We start from the raw sequence: 23,829 nt of genomic DNA, 5'->3' as shown, positions 1-23,829 counted from the left end.
AAGATAAATAACTTCAGAATTTTTTTACACCCTTAATATAACATATAAGCTTCACAATTCAATTGAAAAACAAACTGAAATGTCTATGGCAGGGGTAGAGAACCTTGGCTCTTTTATGACTCGTGGACTTCAACTCCCAGAATTCCTGAGCCAACATAGCTCAGCTTGAAAACTTTTCCCTTTGCCCTCAGCATGGCTGGCTCAGGAATTCTGGGAGTTGAAGTCCACGAGTCATAAAAGAGCCAAGGTTGCCTGGTCTATGGAGATTCTCAATCAGATCATGGTTATCCCAAAGATCCTTTTTTCAAGAGGCACCTAGACTTTCTTTGTGTTTTCTTTGTAAACATTTCTCATCCAGAAAGAACTGAAGAAGAAAAAATAACAATAAAAAGCTAGCCTTTTTCACTGAACTTTTATGTCCTGCAAATGAACTTGGTGAAAAATGTCTGAACGCTGAATATGTCATGCAGAAAGGCATCTGTTTTAATAATAATAATAATAAAAAAGTTGGAAGGGACCTTGGAGGTCATCTAGTCCAACCCCCTGCTCAGGCAGGAAACCCTATACCATTTCGGACAAATGGCTGTCCAGTCTCTTCTTAAAAACTTCCAGTGTTGGAGCACTCACCGCTTCTGGAGGCAGGAATAAATGCAGATAAAATGTTTGAGATTGGGTGAAAGAGACCACGTTTATTGAGTATAAGAAGATCTTCCTGGAGAGATGCAAACTTATATATATATATATATATATACACATTTAGGTACTTCACCCTGTTTATGAACCTCCTTAATGACTGCAGTGAAGTGGAAGATGAGAGTGCACAAACAGGCGGCCGGAAACGTGGGATGTCTCGAAGATTGGCTTCCTTGCGGCACTGCACCGTTCTGGCTATGTCAAACTTGCTCAACGCGAACGTGGATAGCGGCCTTATGCACTCTATAGGTAAAATGGATGAGCTTCTCCTTTATATTGTGGACTTCGGAAATGCAAAACTGTACCTAAACTCTTACCTTTCATTGTTGGTAGGGCTAGGATATCACAAAGACCTCCAGACAAGAGCTACATTTATGGAGGTCCTCACCAAAATTCTGCAACAGGGCACTGAGTTTGACACCCTGGCGGAAACGGTGCTGGCAGATCGGTTTGAAAGATTGGTGGAGTTGGTCACCATGATGGGTGACCAGGGAGAATTGCCCATTGCTATGGCCTTGGCAAATGTGGTGCCTTGTTCCCAGTGGGTAAGATGACTCACACTGTTGGTTGCTCCTTTGTGACTTTAAATTGGTGAATGTTGAATGCGAGTTACAATTGGGTTATAATACACAAATGAGGACAGACAAGAGGGAGATCACAATCTATTGTCTAATTTTTAAGAGGTCTACACACCAGCGACAGAGGCTTTTTGTTTCAGAATAAGTTAATAAAAGGAATATCTACCTACAAGGTCTTATTTTAAGAGAGAGATTAAAAAAAAATACTTGACCTCAACGGATATAGTTGAACTCATTCTGAAATGAGCATATGATCAAAACTACCTGTTTTCATTACAGATAGTCCTTGACTTACAACTGTAATTGACCCCAGAATTATGGTTGTTAACTTGTGGGGTTTTTTAATTAGGTCGCTGCATTAACTGCATCCAATTTTATGATATATTTTTTTGCGGCAGTTATTAAGTGAACTCCACGGTTGTTAAGCAAACGCCTCAGTCATTAAGTGAACCCATTTCCCCAATGGCTGTTTCCTGCTGGAAACCAGAAGGAAATGCTGGAAACTTGTAAAAAACACTGAAAATTGTGGTCATGTGATTGCGGAATACTGCAAATGGCCATAAATGCAAGTTGGTTGCCAAGCACCCAAAATGGGATTACATGACTGCAGAGGGTGTGTGTGTGTGTGTGTGTGTGTGTGTGTGTGTGTGTGTGTCTGGCCATCAGAACTTTGAAAACGGGTAATAAGCTCTGGAGAGGGCTGTCGGAGCCTTGAATGTTGCTAAGCGAATGGTCATTAAACAAGGACTACCTGTATTCTAATCGTAAGTCCAATCTTGTTAACTGTATTGGCTTGTAGTTTTGAGTCCTGCACAAACCCAACCCACAGTGGCTTATTCAACAAATCAAGAACAAAGTTTAATTTAACCTCTTTCTGTTTGTCTTCTCTTTTTTTTGAAGGATGAACTAGCTCGTGTCCTCGTCACCCTTTTTGACTCCAGGCACTTGCTTTACCAGCTGCTCTGGAACATGTTTTCTAAAGAAGTGGAGCTGGCTGACTCCATGCAGACTCTTTTCAGGGGAAATAGTCTGGCTAGCAAAATAATGACTTTCTGCTTTAAGGTACATTTGATCTTCAAATCTGGTTGACGTGCAGAGAGATTTGGGGCAAAAGGTTAAGACACACCAAACCAGATGAACTTGAAAAAAATTGGCATTCCCTGTTAAAATGCAGGTTTGAAGTTGTATCAAAATCACAGTAAAATGATTCTATATGCTGATTTTACACTAATACACAGAATTCCCAGCACGGCAGTTATTAAGGATGCAGGCAGATTTTTCAAAAATCCATTTTAGTACAACATGTTATTTTTTAATGTCTAAATGACAGCTGTCAATACTTTTTGCTGCGGCAGTTTCACATTTTGGGTGGCCCATGGATCTCGTGTTTCAGGGCATCCCCTTCCTCTTTGTTCTCAGCTCTGCTTGCTGAATCTCCCAATCAGCCTCTTTTCCTTATGCGCCAGTTGGAAAACTACGTTGTTGAAAACTTGCATATGGAAAAGAGATCTCTGACCCCCAAAAGAGGTATTGGTTCAGGTGGGTGACCAAACATGCTAACTCCGAGCAAATGTTATGTATAAAAGCATGAAAAGAAACAAAATGGTCAGACAGTAAGCTAAAGGTGGGAACAAGCATACACTTTTTTTTCCTTTGGATGAAACCAATTTGAACGGGCGGGTAAACTGTCTCACGCAGGTGTACGGTGCAACCTATCTACAGAAGCTTTTGGAGCCTTTATTAAGAACTGTAATTACATCCCCAGAATGGCAGCCTGTGAGCTTCGAAGTGGACCCTACAAGGTTTGATTTTGGAATAGTAATGGGGAGGGCACGCAAAGGGAGAAGGAGGGAGAAGTTTCTGCTCTTTCTTCTTATTTTTCCTCCTTTTTTTGGGGGGGGGTTCTCCCTGGTTTTGAAATTTGCATCATAAGGGTCTTCTCTCTGGATCTTTTATTGAAAAGAGGCAAGAGGTGAGCTGCTTTGCAAGACCACTTTTTTCCAACACTTTTCTGCCCAGCAAAACAACCAGGTCTTAAGGATTTTCTAAAAAGGCCAACAGAATTCTCTTATGGGATTATTGTGGGGAAAAATAAGAGGTAGCAGAAGAACACTCTTATCATAATGTTTCTCAACCTTAACAACCTTAAGATGTATGGACTTCAACTCCCAGAATATCCGAGCCAGCGTGGCTGGCCGGGTTATTCTGAGAGTTGAAGTCCATACATCTTAAAAGTCATTAAGATTGAGAAACAGTGATCTGGATCGGTGTTTTTCGACCTTGGCAACTTTGAGATGTGTGGACCTCTGCTTTCAGAATGCTGGCTGCGGAATTCTGGGAGCTGAAGTATAAAGGTGCCAAGTTTGACAAAGGCTGATTTAGATTACATTCTCTAATCAACACCTGGAGCATGCCTTTCTTTCATATGATGGGATGGGTAGAAACAGTTGGAGAAAAACAACCTCTTTCTTGGAACAGTGGGTGATACACTAATCCAGGGGTAGGCAACCGTGGCTCTTTTATGACTCGTGGACTTCAACTCCCAGAATTCCTGAGCCAGCCATGCTGAGGGGAAAGAGAGAGTTTCCATGGTGAGTCATGCTGGCTCAGGAATTCTGGGAGTTGAAGTCCACGAGTCATAAAAGAGCCAAGGTTGCCTACCCCTGCACTAATCCCTTTACTGTCATGGTTGAATTTTTTGCTACCTAGTTTAGATATGTTCATTTTGGAGTGTTGCAGGCTATGAGGTACTGAAATGAAATTACTCTTGCTAAGGACTGATCTGTTTTTTTATTAGACGCACATTCTGTTTTTCAGCCAAGACTGGTTCTCAAAGCAGTTTTATAGCTGAGAATGAGACGGGCAGTACCCAAATTTGATCAGTAAATAATAAAAATGCAGCAGGCATATAATTATATATATATACAATATAATTAGGAGTCAATTTTAATATTTGCAATTAAGTGCTTTTTTCTCCTGGACATAGGCAGATAGTAATAAAGTTCAAAAGCCAACTTTTTTCCACTCACTGGGAAGATAGTTACAGGTGGGCATGGATGATTATAAATAGCTAATGGTGAAATCTCAGTCATCTGATAATCAATGATACAGTTGGAATCTTGAATGTAGACTTGTGGCCTCTGGACCCATTGGAAATCCTGCAAGAAGGCCTTGTCCTTATTTATTTATTTATGTATTTATTTTATTTAGAAAATTTGTGTTGCTGCCTACTTGCATGTGGTGACTCAAGGCGGCTTACATCAGTAGAAAAAAACCCTATAAAAATAAAATAACAAGTGCAAAAATAAAATAATATAATAACCCCACCCCTATCCCAGCGACAACACAAATTAAACTAGCCATGTGTTGGGCTCTATCCCACTCTGGGTTCCCCAGGCCCACTGGCAGAACCAGGCTAATCTCTGAGGGAATGATGTTCCAGAGAGAGGGAACCACCACAGAGAAGGCCCTTCTTCTGGGTCCCGCCAGATGCATCTCCTTAGCGAACCAGACCCGCAATATTCCTTGCCTCCCCGCTCTAGTGGGTCGGGTAGATGTGACCAGCAAGAGACGGTCCCTCAGATAACCTGGTCCCAAGCCATGAAGGGCTTTAGAGGTGACAACCAGCACCTTGAATTGCACCCGGAAGTAAATCGGCAACCAATACTCCTCCCACAGGAGAGGTGTCACATGTTCACACCAAGGTCTGCACAAAACCATGCAGGCTGCTACATTTTGTACCAACTGGAGCTTCCGGATGTTCTTCAGGGGCAGCCCCATGTAGAGCGTGTTGCAATAGTCAAGACGGGGGGTGACTAAGGCATGAGTGACCGTGGGTCACTCTGGAGCCTCCAAAAGTCACGTAAGCATTTTTGCATGATTTTTGGAGGCTCCAGCTGAGAGCAGAGCTGTCTTGCGTGAGAGGCCTTGTTTGTCCGGGTGTGTGTTTGTGTGTCTGGGTTTCTGTGTGACACCAGCAGAGTCTAAATAAGGCATTTTCTGAATGTTTGACATGCCAAGCACAAAACGTTCACCATCATTTGATGCAGACAGTTACTGTCCAATGTACTGGAATTGCATCTCCCAGACAATTCAGCAGCCTGGTAATTCTGTTAATTTCTACCCCAATTCACTTGGAAATTTCCAAGTTGGGAAAGGCTGCCTCCCCCTTCTTGGTTGGTAACACTAAGCAGGAGAGAACCATAGCTGCAGTGTGGATCCTTGCAAAAGAAGCCACACACCCGACCCGTTTTTTTTAAAACTGAAGCTAGGGAGTTTGGGAAAGCTTTCACAGGCCTGTCTTGCAGATTGGAATCCAGTGAAAGCCTGGATAGTAACCAGCGGAGCCTTCTTCAGATGACCGAGAAGTTCTTCCATGCCATCATCAACTCTTCCACCGAGTTCCCACCTCAGCTTCGGAGCGTTTGCCACTGTCTCTATCAGGTATGAAACAGTCCGCCAGTGTTACTGCTGTCAACGCTGCTAATATTGAATATTCTTGCTTTGACAAATTATGCTGAACTGTCTGGTACTTTTAGAGTTAAATTCAGAGGAGAATGAGGGAGGAGGGAAAAGCCCTCGAAAGAGGACAGAAGAGAACCTTTGCCCTTCAAACTAATTGGAGAATGTAAATCATGACAGCAGAATAAGGAAGAGGAAATGCTAGCAAAAATAACTGCTGGGTGGGTGGAAATTTCAGATCTTAGCATCCCCTTTTATCATGCCGTGCCGACATTTGTCACATGAATAAAAAAGACTTTTTAGGATAAGATGCCTGGAAGTTCTTTGAAGTGTTTCCTTAGTCGGAACCATGACAACTGCATTGAAAAGTGGGGAAAGACTAAAGCTCCGTGTAAGAATAAACAGGAGACAGTGAAATTTAGGAAACCTTTCCAAGAGTGCACAATCCAATGTGAGTCGGTCACCAGGATCAGAGGTTTTGTCTTCCGCGCTTTCGGACACATGCTGGAACCCATCCTCGGGGAAACTTCTCTGTGTGCTCTGGGCTGTTTTCTGTGTGGTGAAGTTCCCTAAGGATGGGCTCCAGCTTGTGTCTGAAAGCTCGGAAGACGAAACCTCTGACCCAGTGACATGATCCTGGGACATGCAGATTTGCCTATCCAGGACTCCCTGGAGAACAAGCAGCTGGCTGAAGGAAATGCCTATTCATTGCTCATCATTCTTTTGCTTTGGTTTTTTTTAAAAAAAATAAAATAATCCAGGCATACGTCACCTGCGACTGTCCACTTATTCCCAAACATCCCCAGATATCAGCAAATGTAAACCCCCACAATATTGCCCAAAGCATTAATGGAAATGGCAACTGAGCCCTGGAGTGCCACAATCAGCTACCCCTTGTTTGATCTACGCTAGAACGTTAGTGATGTAGGTTGTGTTCCCTCTTCTTCCATACTGTCATGTTTGAGATCTAATGAGTCAAATTTATGGCTTCCTGGGGAGAGAGGTTGGAGCCTAATTTGATGATGGATCCCGTTTTGTTTTCTGGTGTAATTCTCACTCTTTCCAAACCCCAAGAAGCAAAGATTCCCCTTCATGGTGCTCTGATTTGGGGTGTATTCAGAAAATAGACCCTTGCCCACTTCTTAAATGTTTCTGAAATAAGGGCAGACCTTCCGGCTCTGACCTTTGGAAGACAGAGGGGTGAGACTTTTCCTAAGCTGTGCTGATTTTCCAGGATGCTTAGAAAACAAGTAGAACTTGTGTAGATTTTGGTGTATGCCATATATCGGAGGTAGGCAACCTTGGCTCTTTTATGACTCGTGGACTTCAACTCCCAGAATTCCTGAGCCAGCATGGCTGGCTCAGGAATTCTGGGAGTTGAAGTCCACGAGTCATAAAAGAGCCAAGGTTGCCTACCTCTGCCATATATCAGCAGTGGTTTCCTTTCTCCACCTCAGTGTCTCTTCCAGGCATTACACAATCTCCCATACATTCACAAAATAAACTATTCTCACCGTCTTTCTGAATATCTGGGATCCAGAACTGCAGGGAAGACATTCACTCCTTGAAGCCAAGTCTCGGAAGAATCACTTGGAACTCATCCTTTTGCATGGAGAGGGATGTGGCTAGCATATAAGTGGCAGGGTGTAAACTCCTGAGGACAAGTAACCTTTTGTATACCTGGAGGCTGTTTGGGATGAGAAATGCAGTAGTCATTTCCCCACAGGTTTCAGGTCAAACTAAAGGTAAAGATTTCCCCTGTCCAGTCATGTCTGACTAGGGTAGGGGGTGCTGCCCATCTCTGCTTCTTAGCCGAGGGAGCCAGCGTTGTCCAAAGACACTTCTGTGGTCATGTGGTCCATATGGCTATATGCCAGTGGTTCTCAACCTGTGGGTCGGGACCCCATTTGGGGTCGATCGACCATTTCACGGGGGTCACCAAGCAAGGCTGTCTGCCATTTTTTTTGTCCGCCATTTTTTTGTCCGCCATTTTTTTTTCCCTTTTCCGGCAGGTGCCTTACCTCCCTTGGGCTGGGCCAGCTGGTGGTCGGCCTGCTCCGTCTCTGCCGCTTGCCAGCTATGCCTCGGCCGGCGCAGGGGGCGGAACCACGCATGCGCGGCGCTCCCGGGCAGGGAAAGTCCTCGACTTACGACCGGTTGGGTAGTCCTCAACTTACGACCGGTTTAGTCCTCGACTTACGACCGGCTTAATCCTCGACTTACGACCGGTTGGGGTCGCGGCATTAAAAAGGTTGAGAACCACTGCTATATGCCAAAAGCACACAGAACGCTGTTACTTTCCCACTGAGGTGGTACCTGTTTATCTACTCACATTTGCATGCTTTTGAACTGCTAGGTGGGCAGGTGAGTTACGGGAGCTCATCCTGTCACACGGCGCTTGGGTCTTGGAACCCGGGCTGTCACTTTCCAGCTGACAAGCTCAGCATCTTTAACCGCTGAGCCACTGCGCCCCTTTGAGGTCACCCTGTTTGGTTCCTTTTTTGTTCGTGTGCTTTAAGACAAGACTATTAGGTTAATACAAACGGGAGAGTGGAATGCAGCTAAATTATATCTGCCCTTTTTGTAAAAAAAACCAAACAAACGTGCAGTTGAAAAATGGCAAATCGGTGTCAAGCTTGGCAGTGTAATCTTGGCAGGCTCCTGGAGTCAAGAGTGGTGCTGGGGAGGGGGGCACATGCAATTTTTTGGTCACCAGTTGCCTACCTTGGCCCAAACTTTGTAAAAAACAAAATAAAGTCCCCAATTTAAAATTCAATAACGGTTTTGTCCTACGGCCTTTTTGCCATTTCAAAATAGCAGTGGTGATTTTTTTTCCCTCTAGTTTTTGCTATGGTCGATTGGTTTGGTTTTTGCTTTCCAGAAAAGAAAATTCCCTGTTTGATTGTCAACTGGTCACTTTATTAGAGTCACCAAAGTGGAGTGGATCCTGGGTTATATTTGGGATGTGTCAAATGTAACCTGTGCGCTAAGGTGGACTTTAAAGCATGTAAAATATTCCAAGTACAGAAGAGAAATTTCCAATATTCTAGATTTGGAACAAACATTCTTCATTTCATCATTTTGTCTCATGCTTGGGAAAAAATGGTCCATTTTAGCAAAAATACGGCACATTGTTCTGTTTAAGTTCTGTTTACATCTTGGAACAAAATGGCTCTCTTGTTTGTTTAGTTTTGTGTACTAAAGGTTTGGGCACTACAGAAGCTCCTGTACTAGATGCGGGAGCTTCTGTGTTTGTTCCTCCCAGAAGTTTTATATGTCTGAAACAGAAATAGTATGCTCAGGGGGATCATAGGATAATGGGATTATCCAAGTAGGACATGGCATAATTGAACATTTCTCTTCATAAAAGTTTCCCTCTCAGAAAATGGAAGGCCTAACAATAGGCTTAACTACAGCCTTTCTTTCTTTTCTTTTCTTTTTAAAAAAAAAACTTTGTTAAATTTCAACAAAAGATAAAATACAAAGAAATTGAAAAATAGGAATTAGAAAAGCTCAGAAAAAGCAAAATTAAAAGTGCAGAAAAAAGGGAATAGAAGAAGAATAACTTCCAGTTTTCTTTGGTACAGATACAAATATAAAATACATTAACTTCTTAATTTAAAATCGACCACAATACACAATGTTTTTATCATCCTAAACAGTTCTGATCATCCAATCCCCAAATTACACTTTCATTTCTTTCAGTGTCATGCAAAAAAGTTCTAAAAATTATTTCCAGTGTAGACAAAGTCTGTTCTTTAACCAAACCAGTCCATTTTGTCATCTCAGCCCATTCCATTCACTTCACCATCCATTCTTCCATTGTAGGAATTTATAGGGCTTTCTCTCTCTGTGCGTACAAAAGTCTCACTATTGTTGTCATATATAAAAACGAAATCCTGTGGCTTCTTTCTTGAACTACAGCTTTTCTGTGTAGCTGGGTATGATGTTTTTGATTCAGAAGCAGAGAGTTAAAAACAGATGGGCTCTGCCTTTCGTTCAGAAAGAGGACAGCAATGGATGGTATCATATGATTCTTCCCTTGAGGAGGAGCCTTGAGGAGCACTCGGAGGCTCCAGCTAGTCCAGAATGCGGCCGCGAGGGCGGTGTTGGGAGGGACTCGTCGCTCCCATGTAACACCGCTGCTGCGCGAGCTGCACTGGCTGCCGGTGGCTTTCCGGGTGTGCTTCAAGGTGTTGGTTATCATCTTCAAAGCGCTCCATGGCATCGGACCTGGATATCTCCGAGACCGCCTTCTGCCTCAGAGTGCCTCCCATCGGCCGGTACGCTCCCACAGAGTGGGTCTCCTCAGGGTGCCGTCAGCCAGACAGTGCCGGCTGGCGGCTCCCAGGGGGAGGGCCTTCTCGGTGGGAGCCCCCACCCTCTGGAATGAACTACCCCCAGAGATCCGGGTGATCCCGGATCTCCCTTCCTTCCGCCGCGCCCTTAAGACATGGCTATTCCAACAAGCAGGACTGGCCTAGGGGGAGATTTTTAATGGGGTTTTAAAAATAATTTTAAATTGACACAGGCCACATCAAATATTTTATTTTAATTATGTTTTAAAGTGGGTATCTCTATCTCTGTATTGTTTTTATTAGGCTGTCAGCCGCCCTGAGTCCGCAAGGAGAAGGGCGGGATAAAAATCCAAACAAATAAATAAAATAAATAAATAAAGTTCTTCTGAACACAGTAATCCAGTGCTGAAAAGAAAAGAATAAGGCATGATATACCTGGACATTAAATGTTGTCTCTACCCCACCTACTCTGGATGTAGTTTATGTCATTCCAAAGACCGTGAGCTCTACTGTAGATGTAAATGTAGGGCAGTGGTGGAGTGGGGTGGGGAACGAGGGTCCTCTTATGACTAATGATGCAATTACAAGTAGTCTTCAACTTACTGCTACAATTGAGCCCAAAATTTCTGTTGCTAAGTGAGACTGTGTTCAGTGAATTTTGCCCCATTTTATGACCTTTCTTGTCACAATTAAGTAAATCACTGCAGTTCTTAAGTTAGTAACATGGCTGTTAAGGGAATCTGGCTCCCCCATCGACTTAGCTTGTCAGAAGGTCACGCAAGATGATCGCATGATCCCTGGACACTGCAGTCGTCACAAATATGAGTCAGTCACCAAGCGTCTGAATTTTGGTCACTTGGCCCTGGGGATGCTGCAGCGATCCTAAGTTTGAAAAACAGTAATAAGTCACTTTTTTTCAGTGCTGTTGTAACTTCAGTCAGTCACTAAAGAAACTGTCAAGGACTACCAGTAATTGCTTTAGTTTGGCAAGATATTTGTCTATAGATGAGGAAAAACAAAGGAGCCTGAGGCTGTCTCCTCCTCCCCCCCAACGGTCTCCAAATACTGACACAACTTTGTGTAAGAGCAAGACTGACAGAACCAGGGATGGGGGTGAAAGAGGGATCATCCAGCATCACTACATGGCCATCTAATCACGTGCTCACTGAGGAATCTTCAACTGAGAAGATTCCTGTGCATAGGTTTTTAGCAACAAATAACTGTAATTTAACCCTCACCTATCGATCTGGTGTTTTTGTGCTTGACATTTTGACAATATCATTTGAATGACAAAAGACTGAGATACATAGGTAGATACCCGACGCCATGATGCTGGATGACCGTGTAGCACCTTCATACACAGATGTTAAATAGGAGGAGGAATGTTGAACTTTGTGGCATCCCAGAAAGTAGTGGCCTTGAGCTAACTCTCCCCACCCCTGTCCCAGTAGTAGTAGTAGTAGTAGTAGTAGTAGTAGTAGTAGTAGTAGTAGTAGTAGTAGTAATAATAATAATAATAATAATAAAGTTGGAAGGGACCTTGGAGGTCATCTAGTCCAACCCCCTGCTCAGGCAGGAAACCCTATACCATTTCGGACAAATGGCTGTCCAGTCTCTTCTTAAAAACTTCCAGTGTTGGAGCATTCATCGCTTCTGGAGGCAGGTTGTTCCACTGGTTAATTGTTCTAACTGTCAGGAAGTTTCTCCTTAGATCTAGGTTGCTTCTCTCCTTGATTAGTTTCCACCCGTTGCTTCTTGTCCTGCCTTCAGGAGCTTTGGAGAATAGCTTGACTCCCTCTTCTTTGGGGCAGCCCCTGAGATATTGGAACACTGCTATCATGTCCCCCCTCGTCCTTCTCTTCGTTAAACTAATGATTGGAACTGCCCTGAAAGAATGAGGAGAACCCCCACAACGCTATGCTTCCCACTCCCACTTCCCTGAGCTAGCCCAGAAGGATATCATGGTTAATCGTATTAAAGATAGCTGGCAAGTCAAAAAATGTCAAGACCCAATCCTGATCTTGCCATAGGTCAACAAGTACAGTCAAAGCAATCTCATTCCTGAAACCTAATTGGAAGCCATGATTATTTGGAGTGATTTGTGCTAATTAGTCTAATAGAGAAAATGTGCTAACAAAACTGAACTGAAGAAGCTTCTTGGATGAGAAGCGAAAAGTCTTCAAGAGAAAAAACACAAAGTCCAGTTGCCTTTTGAAAAAGCACCTTTGGGACAACCCTGACCTGGATGACTGAGAATCACCATAGACTACTCTAACAAAACTTCTTTGTCTGAATGTTTGAATAAAGATTATAATATCCAAAGATATAACAGGATTGGCATTCATTCCTACTATAGAGCTTTTGATCACATGGTAAAGTTGATGGATGCTGGCAGTGATCCAGCAGCTTGTATGGTGTTTACTTGTTACTTGCCTCCTAGCGCTAAAGACTCTCTCTTGAAATGCCCTTGAGTTATAAGTGGAGGATGAATTGATAAACAAATGCTCTTTTACTTGGATACTTCTGGAGAACACACAGGTGTGTTGAAAGGAATGAGTGATCCTCAAGACTGGAGTTTTGAAGCTAACATTTTTCCTTATTCAGCCATTACAGCCTTTTGTCTCTAGCAAGCACTCAAAGCAATTAACTGCATTTAAAAACAAAAGCAGAATGTTAAATTTAAAAATGCACATTAAAATTAATAATGTGAATTCTAAAGTCATCAAACAAGAGGTGTGTTCTATAGGCAGGGAAAACACAGGTGCAGTTCCTCTTGGCAGACCTTTGATAATGAGATCTGTATATCTTAACAACCAGATTTGTTTCTATAAAGTGAGTGAGTGTCCTGAATACTCGGGCCTTAAGCCAACTAAGGGCTGTGAAGGTCAGTTCTGATTATTTAAGTTGGGCTTCCTAAGCAGCTAATGAGCAGCACAGCATTGCATTTTTTATTATTTTGTACAACTGCAATGTTCAGTTTGTTTTAAAAGATATTTCCATAAAAGTCCCTATTTTGGTGTCTATAAGATTCAGTGAGACCTGAGTGCACGGGTGTAGGAGTTGATCTACAAATCATTAAAATACATCCGATCATTGATTTTTTTTTTTTGTAATGAGTCTATCTCCCAATCCTTGTCTGAATGTTTGAATAAAGATTATAATATCCAAAGATATAACAGGATTGGCATTCATTTTTCAACCTTGTACTGTACCATCTGAATGTATGAAAAGGTATGAAAAATACACCGAAGCAGTCCTATTTTATTATGGTTAAAATAATGTCTCTCAAGGCTTGAAAAATACTTTAGGCTTACAGCCAGTTTTGCAACTGATTGGAAAATGACTTGGTATTTATCTTTTTTTTATTATTGTTGTTTATTACTCAGCCAAGCTTATTCTGCTGTCTCAGCGGATGTTTTAGTAAAAGACAATGCAGAACCATAACTCTTGGGCATCACACCATTTGAGATAGCTTGTCAAAGCCTGCTGTGCAAGATGTTGTGAAGAGGGATAGAGGAGCACTTTCACAAGCCTTTGCAAATTGGGGACATTAGTTTTTATTTATTTGTCCTTGGCAACCACTTCAGCATGAGTTTGTAAAATGAAAAAACAGAAATCTATAAATTTTGCTTGCTGTTTGGAAAACCCACCAGAGACAGAATAAAATGGGTGCCACCAGTTGAGCTGGGAATGCTTTTGGAAAGAATATATTTAATTTTTTTTGCTGGAATATATTCGGAGCCATAGAGATCTTTTAAGTGCCTCATTAGCAGGTGCTCTTTTTGAACAACTTAACTTAGCCAGAAATAGTAGAAATGATTGGAACAACATTTTGCTCGCTTACAATTTGTGACTAGATTGTGGTCACCAACCTGAAGCAGAAATTCCATCAAGCGTTCGTCTGCCCGCTTCATTTTTTTTTCTTTGTTTCATTCTGTTACATTTGATTGTGTGATTTCATGTACAGAACAACATTTTTTTTTTGCTGTATGTAGTTGGTGCAGTGACTTGTTTGTGCTCATCTCTGTTCTGTAGGCAACTTGCCACTCTCTGCTGAATAAAGCTACGGTAAAAGAAAAAAAGGAAAACAAAAAAGCAGTAAGTTTTGGAGAAGTTTTATTAGCCATTTCTTTCAAAAGCACACAAACGCCCTCTTTCTTTCCCCCAGTTTCTGTTTTTGCTCTTTCCTTCCAACCTTCTTTGACACCCATTGTCAAATCATTCTACTAATTCTGGCACTAAAAACGCTTTTAAATTGAATTAACACTCGTCTGAAGCGATGCTTGTTTCGAAAGCAAAAATCTGAATGGGCCTCTTTCTTCTTCCTTTCCTTCAGAAGGAAATCTCTGCCGCTCCACAACAGCTTTCTGATAACCCTCTTTGCCAGCAGTTGCAATGCTAAGAAACAAGGGGAAACTCAGAAATTAAGGACAAGGAGTATTGTTTGCCTTTATGTTAGTTGGACTGTCTAGGATAGGGGTAGGCCACCTTGGCTCTTTTATGACTCGTGGACTTCAACTCCCAGAATTCCTGAGCCAGCCATGCTGAGGGGAAAGGGAGAGGTTTCCATGCTGAGCCATGCTGGCTCAGGAATTCTGGGAGTTGAAGTCCACGAGTCATAAAAGAGCCAAAGTTGCCTACCCGTGGTCTAGGAAAAAAAGAGAGAGAGGGAAAAAAACCCACCTGTCTTAAAGAGATTTTGGCATCCTTTCATTTTTTCTTGATGGCATTGAAGAGGCTGCCCAGGAAAACACAGGGATTTTATAGACCAGTGGTGGCGAACCTATGGCACGCGTGCCAGAGGCGGCACTCGGAGCCCTCTCTGTGGGCACACAGGCCATTGCCCCCAGCCTTGCCTCCCCCGCGACCCCCTCCTCACCAGCAGCCCCCCTGGAGGAGAGTTGCCCCCGAACGTGGCCCATGCAGAGCAGTGCAGCCAAGGACATGGCAACCAGGCAAGCGTAGACAAGACTCTGCTCTCACGCTCCATTGGACACAGTTGATGCTGCGGGGTGCGGGCAGAGGGCGTGGCCGCCATGGCGCTGCTGGGCTGCCTGGGCGATCTGCGGCGGGCCCTGGAGGCGGTGAGTGGCCCTGCGGGCAGGCGGGGCAGGGGTGGAGCGGGGGCAGGGCAGGGGGTGGAGCGGGGGCGGGGCCAGTTTTTGGGCACTCGGTCTCTAAAAGGTTCGCCATCACTGTTACAGAGCTTATCAAAACGTGAGCAGCAGCAAGTGGGGAGGGGAATGTGGATTATGAAGCGTGTGTCAGATAAAAAGGACCTTGTTGTTATGAAAACTGTGTGGATGCATGGTTAGTGCATGTTTCAAAGATAATGTTTTCTAAAGGAACCAATTTTCAAAGCTGGAAAGGAGTGGGGGGAGAACACTGCAGTAATAAAGCATGACTGCGCCAGTTACAGGTAGTTCTCAACTTACGACCACAACCGGGACCAGAATTTCCACTGCTAAGCAAGATAGTTGTTAAGTGAGTCACGCTTGATTTTGTGACCTTTTTTGCCATGGTTGCTAAGCGGATCACTGCGGCTGTTAAACGAATCATGAGGTTGTGAATCTGGCTTCCCCCGTTGACTTTGTCGAAAGCTGGCTGGGAAAGTCGCAAACGGTGATCACGTGACCTCCGGGACATCGCAACCATTATAAATACATGCGGGTTGCCAAGCGCCCAAATGTTGTTCACACGCCCGTGGCCATACTGCAACTGTTGTAAGCGCGAAGACCAGTTGCAAGTCACTTTTTTTTAGTGCTGTCGTAACTTCGAACGGTTGCTAAACAAATGGTTGTAAGTCAAGGACTACCTATACTCATTTTTTCTCTTATCAGTTTGGTGAAGTGGAGTAGAGCAGGGGTCTCCAAGGGGCTTGCAACTGGGCTGTGGAAGTGGCTGGTGAGCGCATACGTGTGCACACGCATCCTCACTTTTGTGAGCAGCGGGTGAGCGCGTGCACGGGCACTCGGTTTGCTGAGCAGCAGGCTCGCATGCACGCTGCTCGTGCAGATGGAGCTGCGGTCACACATGTGTTAGTTAGTTCAGAACTAAAGAAGCTTCTTGGATGAGAAGTGAACTGTCTCCAAGGAAAAACAAAGTAAGTCCAGTTGCCTTTTGAAAAAACATCTTTGACCTGGATGACTGAGCATCTCCATAGATAAGTGATGATATGGAAGATCTAACAAGATTTTGGTTTTGAGGAGTGGGGGGGTGGGGGCACCACATGGCCACCTGGATTCTTTGTATGGAGGAGGTTCCTCAATGCCACTTCTGGTAGGTTTTCATTAGTATCATGCATTCTGAGTTCGTTTATTTATTTTCTCCCTGTGGTTCTTTCTGTGCCCCAATTCAATCAGTCAAGGTAGGAAAAGAGTGTTGCCTATTTAACTCATGTTTCTTGCTTGCCCAAATGTTCTCTGGGTTAAACAAGGCCCACAATTTGCTTTTGACTTCTAGGTTGACTTTTACGCTGTGGGCCATCTTCTCTAACCTTTTATGAATTGTCAGGTTGTGATCCAGAGATGCCCATTTGCTGAAAATGGCCAGTCCATTAGAAGTCCGTATTTTAGCCCTATCCTTTGGTCAAAGCAGAGCTCTGTTCCTTAGCATTAAAGCGATCTTTTGCAATCCCCAAGCCTTTGGACAGTGTTTTGAATTCTGTTGAGTTATTGAGTTCATTTTTCTCTGAATTAGCAGAGCAGTTCTACACTTCTATTAAATTTGAAGAATTCTCAGTCTGGCTGGTCTTTGGATAGGTGATAACACAAAAGTGTGCCACCTTGACTTTGGGCATGGAAAGAAAGGCAGGGATAGATAGTGATGTGTCTACAGGTACTTCTTTGTATGCCCTGGAGCTGAAATGCAACTAACAAGGACTAGCCATTCTTTGCATAAATTGCAACTAACATGGGCTATCTATTCTTTTCACAAAGTCTGTTTTTGCATAAGAATTCTTCACAGTGGTTCTTGTTAGACATATAATGGGAACGGGGTGGGGGTGGGCTTTGATTCTGATTACTTACCTACAGGGACTCATGGAAGCTAAGATCAGAAACCAGAATCCCATCAGGGACTCATGGAAGCTAAGATCAGAAACCAGAATCCCGTCGTAAGAGAGTAGCAAGCTCTTAAGCTTGAAGGTCATTTATGCCTTTCCAGATCATCTTTGATTGGAGTTGCTCTTTTGAGACCCAAAGTGTCCCAGAAGGATTCAGGGTGGAAGGAAATTGTTTGAATATATTTGTTCTGATCTTTTCCCCTTCTCTCCTTGGTCTTCTGTAAAGAAACCCACCCAGAGTCGTATTAGTAAGATGGGTGGCATAGAAATGTAATAAATAAATAAATTAATGAGCGGTCCTTGGTGTTCTTTGAGCTTAGTTGTTTTATTGCAGATGTTTCATTACCAAACTAAGTAACATCATCAGTGCTACCTAGTTTGGTAATGAAACATCTGCAAGAAAACAACCAAGCTCAGAGAACACCAAAGATCCCTAATTTCAACCCTCAGGTACAGTTATTCTCCTCTTTTGACAGACAGACAGACAGACAGACTGACTGACTGACTGACTGACTGACTGACTGACTGACTGACTTTCTTATCTGTATAATAAATGCAGTTATTCTCTCACATGAGGGAGTACCATTTCGTGTGGCTATCTTTTTCACAGAGGATATATGTTAGGTTTTTTTTTTTTAACGAATGGGTGATTTTCATTCATGTTTTGTTGAAAGCTGTTGCTATGAGATTCATTCTCTGGTGCTTTAATTGTTATGAACCAAATGAGTTAGTCAATTGGCTCCATTAGTGAAAGTTGTTTTGATCAGAATTTTAAAATACTGGCTTGAATATAGAGTAACTTTTCCTATTAGTGTATTTTGAAATAGCTTCTTAGTTTTATTCTAGGAGATATGAAGCGCTGGCTTCACCGTAAGATATTTGTGTGTGTCTGTATGAAAGAGAATGTAACCCCTGTTGTTAAATCATGCCTTGTCTATACTATTATCAATAACTCTTTCTTCCTTTCCTCCTTATAACAATTTGGCCCTTGCCTCTGGAACCTGTTTAACATGGAAGCCATTTGGTTACTTGTCTAGTGTCATTCTGAACCAGTGACATGTCAGGCAGAGTTGGCTCAAGTATTCTCCTCTATTAATCTGGATTTTTATCCTACATTTAAATGACGGTTTTCTTAATGTCCACCCTGTACTATTTAGGTCGTCAGCCAACGGTTTCCTCAGAATAGCATTGGAGCAGTTGGGAGCGCCATGTTCTTGAGATTCATTAATCCAGCTATTGTGTCCCCATATGAGGCTGGCATACTGGATAAGAAGCCTCCACCAAGAATCGAAAGGGGTCTGAAGTTAATGTCAAAGGTGAAAAACTGTGTTTCTTTTATGCTGGATGGCGGGGAATAGCCAGGGTATGATGATGATGGTGGAACTGGGAGTCTTGTTTTTATGGGAGAGTTAAAATAAATGGTTTAAGAGATGGTAACCTGCATGCAGCTCTGAGGATTTGGGTATGATTCTTGGAGCCCCTCGAAAAGTTGACACAGGTTGTAATTGTAATAGAAGTAAAAAATTGTTAAATGTAGGAGGAATAATTATATTATATATTCAGCTTTATTAATGATAGATCATTCAACAGAAATTAAACTCAAATATAGTTTGCCTCAAGCTTGAGGTCTGGACTACAGGTAGTCCTCAGGTTACGACCGTTCACTAAGTGACCACTCAAAGTTATAATGGTACTGAACGAGGGGGGCTTACAACTGGTCCTTGAAGTTCTGGCCATTGCAACATCCTTTAGTCACATGATCCTCATTTACAACCTTCCCTGTTGGCTTCTCATAGGCAGAGTCAATAGGGAAGCTGGCAGGAAATCGTTAATTGCTCCTTGAAGTCACTCCCACTGCTTTTTCTCCCAAGGTGTTCCTTGATGCCGTGGGGATCTCATACTCCATAGCACCTACATGCCTGTACTCCATAGCACTTGCCCATGCCACCTACCTGCATACACTCTGTAGCACCAGACTGCGGCACTTGCCTACCTAGCAATAACAATAGCACTTAGACTCATGGTATAGGGCTCTCCAAGATCCCTTTCAACTCTGTTATTCTATTCTATTCTATTCCATTCCATTCCATTCCATTCCATTCCATTCCATTCCATTCTATTCTATTCTATTCCATTCCATTCCATTCCATTCTATTCTATTCTATTCTATTCCATTCTATTCTATTCTATTCTATTCCATTCCATTCCATTCCATTCTATTCTATTCTATTCCATTCCATTCCATTCTATTCGCTCACTTGCCTGTGGTGTGGTTTCAGTACCTTTTTCCATGTTGCAGTCACCTGAGGTCCTTGCTTAACAACGGCAAAAGGGACTTCAGAGATTGCCATCATTAAGAGATCCATTCACATGATGTTATACTTTACAACCGCATCACTTAATAATGGAAATTCTGGTCCCACCTGCTGACGTAACCTGGGGATTACCTTTACAGCCCTGGCATGCACTGAAGTATGCTTCTTTGGCCAAACAAACACTCCAATTTTAAGGCCTGCCTGCATAATCAAACATTCACCAATCTAGTGCGGACTCCGTTGTGTTGAACTTTGACAGGCCCTTAAGCAGTTGATTGTTTTCCCTTCTGACAAGTGATGTTGGGAGTCCAGTACATGGGATAAGCATCAGATTGGGGCAGGCTGCTTTTAACTAGTGAAGCTGTGCTAGCCAGAAGGTGTTTTAGGAGAAATGGGCATTTGATGGAATTTCACTGTATGCCGATGCACCCGGTTACGTTCATACTACGAAATATCTTAGATTAGAACAAATCTTCTGCAATACTTTGCATGAAATTCCAGAAAGGAAACTTCTGCAGCTGCGGTTCGCACGACTCACTCACTCCGTTGGTTTCTTTTGCTCAGGTACTTCAGAGCATCGCTAACCATGTCTTGTTTACAAAGGAGGAACACATGCGGCCTTTTAACGACTTTGTGAAAAGCAATTTTGATGCTGCAAGAAGGTGAGCCAGTAAGAGTGTTGATTTCTCTGAAGCAAGTTTTGTCTGTATAGTTTTTAAGCCAGAGTTAGAGTACAAGCTTGAGGCAGGTAATGAGTTCCAGCACTCACCATTTGAATACCACTGACATTGACAAAATCACTGTCAGTCAGTTGCAAAGGGCAGCTTTACTGGGAACAGCTTAGGGGGATACTTTTAATATCATCAAACAACATCTGCTTTGCCCAGGTATTTGGGAAGGACTCGAGAGGTGAATAAAAATGCCAAGTCCAATCTAAACATGTAGCTGACTAAGTGACCAAACATAATAATGACACCCCAAATTTTACATTAGGGGACTGAAGGCTAAAACATAAGGAACAGTTGCTGGAATTGGGTATGTCTAGTTTAACGAAGAAAAGGACGAGGGGGGACATGATAGCAGCGTTCCAGTATCTCAGGGGTTGCCATGGAAACTAATCAAGGAGAGAAGCAACCTAGAACTAAGGAGAAGCTTCCTGACAGAACAATTAATCAGTGGAACAACCTGCTTCCAGAAGCGGTGAATGTTCCAACACTGGAGGTTTTTAAGAAGAGACTGGATAACCGTTTGTCTGAAATGGTATAGCGTTTCCTGCCTGAGCAGGGGGTTGGACTAGATGACCTCCAAGGTCCCTTCCAACGGTGATGATGATGATGATGATGATGATTTTCGTTGATTAGAAAGACAAAAAGTCTGGATAGTGGACATTGCAGTACCTGGAGACATGAGATGGAGAGAAGTACAAATACAAAAATTTGCAAAAAGAAGTAGAGTGATTATGGCAATAGAAAGCAAAGATAGTGCCAGTAATATAATAGGTGCCTGGGATGCAATCCCAAAACAATTGGAGCACCACTTGAACACCATTTTTATTGACAAAATCACTACCAGTCAATTGCAAAAGGCAGTTTTATTTGTAACATCTTACATCCTTTAACAAGATTAAACATCAACATCTGCCTATCCCAGGTCATTGGGAAGGACTTGATAGGTGGATAAAAATGCTAAATCCAGTTTAAACATCTAGTTGACAGTCTCACCAACCATTGTATTGATACATAGGCCCAGAATATATGTGGATGATCTTTAGCTGTGGAGGTTTTAAAGAGAGATTGCAAGCAGTGGTGAAGAGGGAAAATTCTTCTCAGTCCTATTGGCCAATGGACTATCCAGGTGCCCCTAAAAGTTAGATGCATGGAAAGAACTATTGGGTGGGAGAGCTTTACCTTCAGAACTTAACTTATCGGCTTCCTGAGAGTTTTTTTCAGGAAGCAGGATGATGATTAATAGATGAACATTTTGGTCTAACATGGGTGCCTTTACATGCTTTAAAAATAGTATAGGGTCTCTTTTTGAGCAGGGGGTTGGACTAGAAGATCTTCCAAGGTCCTTTCCAACTCTGTTAAAAAGAAGTTGAGTTGGTTAGTTTACATTACTGACTTCTGTTGGAAAGGTCCTGATGCTGAGTCCTAGTAATCCATATCCGTCCTGTTGTGGAAGATGTTTTGATAAGAAAGGGCACAATGTCTTCTCTTTCCCTGTAGGTTTTTCCTTGACATTGCCTCAGATTGTCCAGCTAGTGATACAGTCAATCACAGCCTCTCTTTCATCAGTGATGGCAACGTGCTTGCACTACATCGTTTGCTGTGGAACAATCAAGAGAAGATTGGGCAGTACCTTTCCAGCAACAGGTAATAGTACGTGACTAGGGGTAAAAAGGCTGAGAAATAGCAATGGCACTTAGATTTGTATACCACTTCACAGTGCTTTACAGCCCCCTCTAAGCGGTTTACAGAGTCAGCCTATTTTCCCCCAACAATCTGGCTCATTTTACCGACCTCGGAAGGATGGAAGATGGAGTCAACCTTGAGCCAGTGAGAATCGCACTGCCAAAGTGCGGGCAGCCGGCAGTCAGCAGAAGTAGCCTGCAGTACTGCATTCTAACCATTGCACCACCATGGCTCCTGGACCTAATGCATATAAAAATAAAAGTTTCACTAAATCAACGGGGAATTTACGGTTGTGATAACATTAAAATTATTTTTTTCATTGATTAATTGAATATATACAACTAAAAAGTCTTATGTTGAGAAATAATTATACATTACTATAAAGTGCTAAACTGGAAGCCTCCCAGAGCTGTTTCGTTAGGAGATGGGTGACAGATAAATCAATCAATAAGCCAATAGTACTTGAGCATAGAGCAGACCCAAAGTGTAGATAAGATGGAGTAGATTGTACCCTGCGGGAGGGTTGGACAATCTTTAATTGAGAGGAAGAACATTTGCATTTTTGTGCAAAAATGTAACATGCAGTGGGACTTAGTTGTTCTTATACATCAATAAATCTTGGAATGGAGGAGGAAGAGTTGCCATTTAATACTAGAAATGTGGCCTCTAGATATAGTGAATAAGCGGGTTTTTAGTGTTTTTTTAACTATAGAAATAGTCTTTTGCATGCTATAAGTATTTGCTTCAGCAGCATTTCTCAGTCTTAGCAACTTTAAGCTTTGTGGACTTTAATTCCCAGAATTCCATGCTGGCTGGGGAATTCTATGAGTTGAAGTCCACACATCTTAAAATTGCTAAGACTGAAAACTCTGATTTACAATACAGGTAGTCCTAGACCAGGGGTAGGCAACCTTGGCTCTTTTATGACTCGTGGACTTCAACTCCCAGAATTCCTGAGCCAGCCATGCTGTCCTAGACATACGACTGGTTGACCTCCCACCCACCCCAAAAAAATATCGTCACAAGTCAAGGACGACCTGTATAACATCTAGTTGTCTATAGCAACTTGCAGATTGATAAACATCATATCCGTCAAGAGTCTTATATCCCTAAATTGTGATCATCCTCTAGGGACCACAAGGCTGTTGGAAGGCGACCATTTGACAAGATGGCAACTTTGCTTGCATACCTGGGTCCTCCTGAACACAAACCAGTGGCAGACACGCAGTGGTCCAGTATAAACCTCACTAGTTCCAAGTTTGAGGAATTTATGACAAGGTAAATGAATCCAAATGTTTGCTGGCCTGTTGTGATTTAATGATCTCTGCAGGGATGGGCAAAGTATTTCTTCCCAGATGTTAAATTTGAACTCTCAGCAGCCAAGGCCCCCCCTAGCACAAATGATATAAATGGATGCAATTAACACCTTTTATAGATTCAACTGATACCTGAAGTTAATGTACCATTCGTTCCTTGAATGCCATTGTAATTTTATTTAGATTCTTAACCATTAAATGGGAAGCTAGTGTGCTTGCAAAGCAAGCAAGCATCTTTAATTCCAAGGATCCTTTGGGGATCAGATCCTAGCAGAATTCTTAGAAAGTGAAAAAGGGTAGCGGGCTGCAACAGAATATTATCTGTGGAAGCTAACTCACTTTGCCCCCAAAACAAACCATGATGGGGGAGGGGGAAGATGCATCTTAGAAAACTAAAGAGAGTAGCAAGAAACAGCACCAGCAGAAGCCTTCATATCTATGTTTGCCCTGGCCACCATTTTGTGGGAGTTCAATGACTTGTAATTCCAAATAGATCCACTAGCCACAAAGTTTAGGGAATCTTTGACAGAGTCACAAAAGCGTAAATTGCTGCTTTCCTGCCTATATTTGTGTCCTTAGGCACCAAGTACACGAGAAAGAAGAATTCAAAGCCTTGAAAACCCTCAACATTTTTTACCAAGCTGGGACGACAAAAGCCGGCAACCCTGTCTTCTATTACATTGCTCGCCGGTAA

At 42.6% G+C, this 23,829-nt stretch overlaps 1 protein-coding gene across 1 annotated transcript in view; it reads left to right on the top strand.

The window, feature by feature from the left end:
- Nucleotides 1-23,829, top strand: part of LOC107296509 (neurofibromin) — a gene marked incomplete at its 5' end in the record, with an annotated part of 61,663 nt that extends 37,834 nt beyond the window's left edge. The window contains 11 exons of the mRNA XM_015825862.1: nt 761-942; nt 1,027-1,238; nt 2,172-2,333; nt 2,970-3,073; nt 5,579-5,714; nt 14,066-14,128; nt 18,251-18,409; nt 19,973-20,070; nt 21,634-21,780; nt 22,951-23,097; nt 23,715-23,829. Coding sequence (XP_015681348.1) covers nt 761-942; nt 1,027-1,238; nt 2,172-2,333; nt 2,970-3,073; nt 5,579-5,714; nt 14,066-14,128; nt 18,251-18,409; nt 19,973-20,070; nt 21,634-21,780; nt 22,951-23,097; nt 23,715-23,829 — 1,525 coding nt within the window. The remainder of the gene's footprint in view (nt 1-760; nt 943-1,026; nt 1,239-2,171; nt 2,334-2,969; nt 3,074-5,578; nt 5,715-14,065; nt 14,129-18,250; nt 18,410-19,972; nt 20,071-21,633; nt 21,781-22,950; nt 23,098-23,714) is intronic.

The sequence above is a fragment of the Protobothrops mucrosquamatus genome, unplaced genomic scaffold (genome assembly GCF_001527695.2).
Source record: "Protobothrops mucrosquamatus isolate PMUCROS unplaced genomic scaffold, P.Mucros_1.0 scaffold2844, whole genome shotgun sequence".
Taxonomy (NCBI): domain Eukaryota; kingdom Metazoa; phylum Chordata; class Lepidosauria; order Squamata; family Viperidae; genus Protobothrops; species Protobothrops mucrosquamatus.
This window is presented reverse-complemented; position numbering and strand designations above follow the sequence as displayed.